The sequence below is a fragment of the Arachis duranensis genome, chromosome 8, assembly GCF_000817695.3.
Source record: "Arachis duranensis cultivar V14167 chromosome 8, aradu.V14167.gnm2.J7QH, whole genome shotgun sequence".
NCBI lineage: Eukaryota > Viridiplantae > Streptophyta > Magnoliopsida > Fabales > Fabaceae > Arachis > Arachis duranensis.
Window position 1 is genome coordinate 29,793,453 of NC_029779.3, and position 6,713 is coordinate 29,800,165.

The 6,713-nt window shown below is 30.3% G+C and overlaps 1 protein-coding gene across 1 annotated transcript; it reads left to right on the forward strand.

Moving 5' to 3' along the window:
- Nucleotides 1–3,874: 3,874 nt before the first annotated feature.
- On the forward strand, nt 3,875–6,137 carry LOC127741129 (probable WRKY transcription factor 31). The gene is made up of 4 exons (XM_052252785.1): nt 3,875–4,264; nt 4,347–4,850; nt 4,934–5,047; nt 5,132–6,137. Exons 1-4 carry the CDS (start codon nt 4,040–4,042, stop codon nt 5,810–5,812), a joined length of 1,524 nt encoding a protein of 507 aa, XP_052108745.1. The 5' UTR covers nt 3,875–4,039; the 3' UTR covers nt 5,813–6,137.
- The last annotated feature ends 576 nt before the right edge of the window (nt 6,138–6,713 follow it).

A 6,713-nucleotide genomic window follows, 5' to 3' on the forward strand; every position in this document is an offset into this window, starting at 1 on the left:
TTTTTTGAAAAAAAGTTGAGAAAAAAATAATTGAAATTCGTTGTACATAAATTATTTTTATTTATTCATCTTATTTATTTAGGTATATCTTTAAAGATTTAAAAATTCACTAAATTCAGGAAATTTAAATTATTAAGTTTTTTTTAGAATGTTGTTTATGTTGTCTTGGCTACTATAAATCATATTATGGATACTTTAGACTGGTGGTACGGTCAATGCGAATGCAACAGGTCTACATATGTTTTTACAAAAATTTTCAAATGTTCAAGTTGTGGCCGTCTCCTTTTATCCAAGGTTATTTATTTTTTTAAATTAAAGTCTATGCACATTGGATCAGATATTGAATAACTCTATATTTAACTTTTTTTTATGTTATTTTCTTTTTTTAAGCAGGTACCGAATAAAGCTTGGTGTCATTGATGATTCTGACTGTACATATTTTGTAATCTTTGACAAGGAGGCAAAACAAATTTTGGGAAAGAGCTGTGTAGAGATACTTGATCCACTCCTATTGGTAAGATCTAACCAATATTTATTTCTAAAAATATTAGTGAAGATGTTTTTAATGGTAACTGTTATATTATTTATTATTAATATATTATGTAATACCCTGCAGAAAAGAGATCTATCGAATACACATGATACACATACACTCTTACTCAATTTAATTGATAATATAAGACCTTTCTCCTTATCATTGAAGTTTAAATATATGATAATCCACATTTTTCAACTTCTTATAAAGTAAAGAAGATGACTGATAATGTGGACCTCATAAATAAATTCAAAGAAGCTCACCCTATTCAAATTGTGAGTATAATTATAAGTGTACTTTCTATTAAAAATCAGTTTATTTTTTGCTTTTTTGGTCATTAGTAGTATCTAATTTATAAATAATAATTAATAATTAATTATAATTTTAGGATGTTGACTACACCGATAGTTTGCTTCCAATTTCAAAGGCATCCTCAATCATTGAAGGGGAGAAAGTAGAAGGTGCTAAGGTATTTGTTCAAAAAATAAATTTTTTATTTGTTTGTTCTCTCAAAATTATATCTTAATTTTATTCAAAAAATATTAGTGAAATAAAATCAAAGGTTAGAAAGAAGTCTTTAATTTAACATGGTATTTTGTACAGAATTTGTTGCTTGAATTCTCCAATGAAGTTGCGGCCAATGATGAATCCGAATTGTTAGAAAATGCTATTACACCAACTAAGCGACTATCCTCGGAGTCGGAAGATTCGAAGGTGGAAGGAGATACCTCAACTTGCAAGAAGATCAAGATTGAGAATGAAACTTGAGAATTTGGATGCACATGTTTTGGAATCCCTTTTAGAGCCTATCTAATAGAATAATGCCAAGCATATGTTTGTTTTGGTGAAAATATTGTCTTTTCTTGAGTTATTTTTTTTTGTTCTTTTCGATTTTTATGTTTGGAATTTAGAATATTTTTAAATATAAATTAAAGTTATTTGGTTATTACTTGTGGTTTTATTTTTAATTTGATTCTCACCGTTGATATTCTGATAATTTCTAATTTAATATTTAATGTCATAAAATTATAAATTTCTTCTTTTAATTATTATTGATACAATTAAGTTAGTTATTAATTTTTAATGTGTACTTATTTTAAAAATAAATCTAATTATATTTTTTAATTAAAGTACTATGTTTAGAATTTTAAATTTAAATTCAAATATACTTTTTTTTTTAATTTTTAAGTAAGCAATTGAGTTTGAGAATATTTTTTAAAAATTTATATAATTTATAAGTTACTATGTTAATTACAAAGGATTATAATAAAGTAAATAGAATTATCAGTCTTATTAAGATGTGAAGTTATTTATACTATTTAAAAAAAATTAATTTGACATTCTTCTATACTTAATTCTATTTCTAATGTTGTTCCGACAAAATTGACTTAATTTAGTATTTTAAAAAAATTTAAATATTTTTTTTACATTTACGTAATTTATAAAGTTATTAATTTTTAGATTATAGTTAATTTTATTTATTTTTATCAGCAAATAATAAAGTTAATACTATTTATGATGAAATTAAAAAAAATTATTTTCAAATTAACAAATTTTTATTTTTCTAATGGACAAAAAACGTTTGAATAGAAAATTTTATTTAAAAATTTTAAATTTGCACTAGATAATTAAGAAATTTTATTTAAAAATTTGAAATTTAAAATTCTAATACTAATTTGTAATTAAGTGACTTCTTAACCATTTTGATTTTTAAATTTAAATATTTTTATTTGTCACATTTATAAATTTTTTCTATTTAGTTCGTTTACATTGTTATTTTTTTGTCTTATCTTAACACAACAATAGAAGTACTTTCATCTTTTTCTCTCTTTTTACTTATGTTGTCTCAACATAAATGAGACATAAACATAAATACACAAAAGTACATAGACATAAATTTTTATTAGCCTTTTGATATAAAATTTAATATAAAATTGATATACTATTATTACAGTTATATATGTTCTTATTTTTCCATGTCTCTCTTCTTATGGTTCAAGAATATTATAGACTTCAAACTCTTCTATTTGTATTTTATTTTGAATAAACATAAAACAATATATTCAGTACATTTATTATATAATGACGATAATAATATTATACTAAATTTGAAAAATTTATGAATATAAAATATTATTTTTAATTTAACATATCAAATTTAAATATAAGTCCGTGTGCATCGCACGGATTTAACACTAGTTTGGATACGTAGCAAATATATATTTTTTTAATTAGACATTTCATTTCTTCCTAAACTCAACATAGTGCATGACCTACCATTTATTACTTCAATTTTTAACCCCTAAGCTTTTATGAGTAATGAAGTGATAAGAACAAACTCTACTCGTTCTGTTAGCAATAAAAACACACACCTTAAATATGCTGAAATTATGTAGTTACTGTTTTGACTTTTTCATGTGTTTGTTATAATTTGTTAGAAATAATACTAAATTAGCTGGACATGTATATGGAAAACTTGGAAATGAGGTGAAAAACCGGAAAATATGAAGAAAATTAAATGAATATATAGGACAAAAGTACTTTGGTTCATGAGTGAAACATTAAAGATCCGTATTGTATGAGGGTTTAATTCATAATTATTACTTGGTCAAGTTAGTTGTACTTCGTATCAGAACCCAACTATTCTATACGTGTTTGAGTCTCAGTCTCCTATACGGCTATACCTAATTAGTCTTCAAAATCGTTGACTAACGTACCCTATTTTCACTAGGGTTTTAATTAACTAATTACCTTCGATTTTTTTTTTAACAATGCGCTTGGAAAAATATATTTAAACTAGCTTTTCTAATTATTAATGAAAAAATCTTTTCTTATTAATATTCAGTATTTAGTCATCATCTTTGTAAAAACTGTTTATGACCAAAATTATACCTATATTTCAATGGTTACTTCATAGTTGAGTTTGAGATGTCCAATGATTAAGAACTGAACTATAATCAAGAACCATAAACCAGGAGAAAAATAAAATCAGTGACAAAAAACTTTAATAATGGGGCAAAAAAATTGTGTATGTATACTAATCAGTATTACATAATTAAGGGGGCTTAATATACAACTAGACTACGATAAAATACCCCATTGTAAGTTTATCGTTATCGGAAGACTTGTATCTTTCATGAAATCTTATTAATTGAACTTCTAATGAGATTTTATAAATCATGCTTAAATTTAGTAATTTCGTAATATATTAAATTATCTAATAATTATCTATTCATCTAATTAGTAAAAGAGTGGTATGCACTAAAAATAGAAAAGGAATAAGAAAAAGAGATTGAAAAGGAGGAAAAGATAGTTATAAAAAGTGAAAAGCTAAGAGAAGTGTCGAGTCTCAAGTCTGAATTACCCTGTTTTGTTGCCGAGTCCAAATGCATCATTTACTATGACTTCACTCTCTCTCTTCTTATATTCTTCCATTTCCCATTGAACTTCAATTCATGGCTGTGGACTCTCCATTGATTCAGATCCATTCACCGCAACCACCTTATGGATAACACCACTCTCACCACCACCACCACCGCCACCGCCACCAATTCACTTAAGCCCTTCCAAGTCAACCTCACCTGCTCCCTCCACCACCATGACAAGAGACCTCTCATTGATGAACACGACTTCTTCTCTGCCTCTGCCTCTGCCTCTGCCTCTGCCCCTCCTCCTCATCACCACCACCACAACACCATGAATTCTGATATCTTGGATTCCAAAGTAAACGTAAGTATCATGCATACCAATACCGTGTCTTTACTTCTGAATTACGCATCCCAACCTTCTCAATTTTCATTCATTCTTTCAGACTGGTCTGAATCTTCTTACTACCAACACGAGCAGCGATCAATCCGTTGTTGACGATGACATCTCACCGAATTCACACCAGAAAAGACCCGTCCCTGATCAGACGGTTGTTATTCTGGCGGAGCTGGAGCGAACGAAGGCGGAGAATCAACGGTTGAGAGAGAGGCTTGATCGTGTAACCGCGGAATACAAGGCCCTGCAGATGCAAGTGGTGGCTTTGATGCAACAACACAAGCCAGAGGAGGAGGAGGAGAAGAAGCAAGACGCAGCGCCAAGACAGTTCATGGATCTTGGATTGGCCACTAACGGTGCTGAGACGGGGGAGGAGGCTTCGCTTTCTTCGTCGGAGAGGTCGAAGTCTCCAGAGAGGAAGAATGGAAGCAGTGATGATCACGAAAAGAATAGCAGAGAGGATAGTCCCTTGGCTCCAAGAAATGTTGATCAAGCTGAAGCCACTATGAGAAAAGCTAGAGTCTCTGTTAGAGCTAGATCAGAGGCTCCAATGGTATGTCAAATTAGTTATGTTATTGCAAAAAAGGGTCGTGTGTTAAAAACATAATGAAACATGTATCTCAAATTATGTGTCAGATGACGGATGGATGCCAATGGAGGAAATATGGGCAGAAGATGGCAAAAGGAAACCCATGTCCAAGAGCATACTACAGATGCACCATGGCTGCAGGTTGCCCTGTTAGAAAACAGGTACTTTTAATCATTCTTTTCAAATTCTATTACAAAAATTAATTACAATGAAATATTTGATTGGATGGGATATGATCTGTACAGGTACAAAGGTGTGCTGAGGACAGAACAATACTAGTAACAACATATGAAGGGAATCACAACCACCCTCTGCCACCAGCAGCAATGGCAATGGCACAAACAACATCTTCAGCAGCAAGAATGCTTCTCTCGGGATCAATGTCAAGCAGTGATGGCCTTATGAATGCTAACTTTCTAACAAGGACACTCCTTCCTTGCTCCTCAAGCATGGCCACAATCTCAGCCTCAGCACCATTCCCAACTGTCACTTTGGATCTCACTCACTCCCCTAACCCTTTGCAATTCCCAAACCACCAAAACCACTTCCAATTACCATTCCCTCACTCACCCCCTTCTTCATTGCTGCCTCACATCTTTGGCCACGCTCTTTATAACCACTCTAAGTTCTCAGGCCTTCAACTCTCTCAGGATGCTGATCCTTCTTCTCAGCCTCCCCCGCCGCCTCCGCAGCTCGCCGATTCAGTTAGTGCTGCCACTGCTGCCATTGCAGCTGATCCTAACTTCACTGCTGCTTTGGCAGCTGCTATTACTTCCATTATTGGAGGTGCACAACACCAAAACAATAATGGCAACACCAACAATAGCACTGTTGTTAATAATGGCAACAACACTAGTACTCCCAACAACAATACCAATGGAAGCAATAATAATATCAACAGTTCCAATTTCTCATCAGAGAACTAGTTAATCACACTTTCAACTTTTTTTTTTAATTTTGATTTTATTTATTTCTCCTTATATTTGGGAACACATATATTGAGTTTTGGTTGTTACTTTTTTTTTGTTAAGTTCGGTTGAGGGGTATATTATTGTTAGAGAAATAGTTTATATCCTTTTATTATGTCTTACTATAAGCTCAAAATTTGTATTTAAAAAAACAAAAATGTCATAAAGGATGAGAAAAAGAAAAATAAAATTGTAATAGAGTAATATTGTTTTGTCTTTGTGTTTGTTTGTTTGTGATTTTGTAAGGTAAATGTTGAGTATGCAAAGAGAGAGAGGGAATTGTAGATACGTGTACCAAATGGCAAAAGAAAAGAAAAGAAAGGGAAATTGAGGATTCAAGAAAATGGTGTTAGAGTGGTTGAAATACAGTACGAGACATTTTGAGACGCGTTAGTTGATGGGCTATTCATATGAAAATATCTATATTATGAAGATAAGAATTAAAAATAATTTCATAATTTAATATATTTAATTAAATTATTTAATATATTTATATTTTAACTATTATTTTTATATGAATTTTTTTTTTATGTGAGTAGCATAGAAATTATTGTGCTGTATTGTGTGACAAAAAGGATGAGTAGTGAAAAGGGACATGTTCAAGTTGTTTTTGGCCATTCATGGACCCATCACTTGGCATGCAACTAAGTGAAGATATTTGCCTTTTTCAACACTCTCCTTCTAAATATGTTTCTTTTTTTTTCTTTGATTTTAATGTTGTATTCTTCCTTTTACTGAAAATATAGAAATATTCAATATTAACTTTGTCAAGTAATAACAAAGGCTTTTTTAGTAGTATCAGATTTAAGTTTTAGATATTAAAAATAAAATAAAATAAAAATCTCTAGTATAAGAAAAA

What these genes read in the sequence shown, in the direction of transcription:
- LOC127741129 (XM_052252785.1), top strand. Translation starts at nt 4,040, where the DNA reads ATGGATAACACCACTCTCACCACCACCACCACCGCCACCGCCACCAAT. An exon ending in TCTTGGATTCCAAAGTAAAC is followed by an intron (nt 4,265 to 4,346) that starts GTAAGTATCATG and finishes TCATTCTTTCAG; the next exon opens with ACTGGTCTGAATCTTCTTAC. An exon ending in GTTGCCCTGTTAGAAAACAG is followed by an intron (nt 5,048 to 5,131) that starts GTACTTTTAATC and finishes TGATCTGTACAG; the next exon opens with GTACAAAGGTGTGCTGAGGA.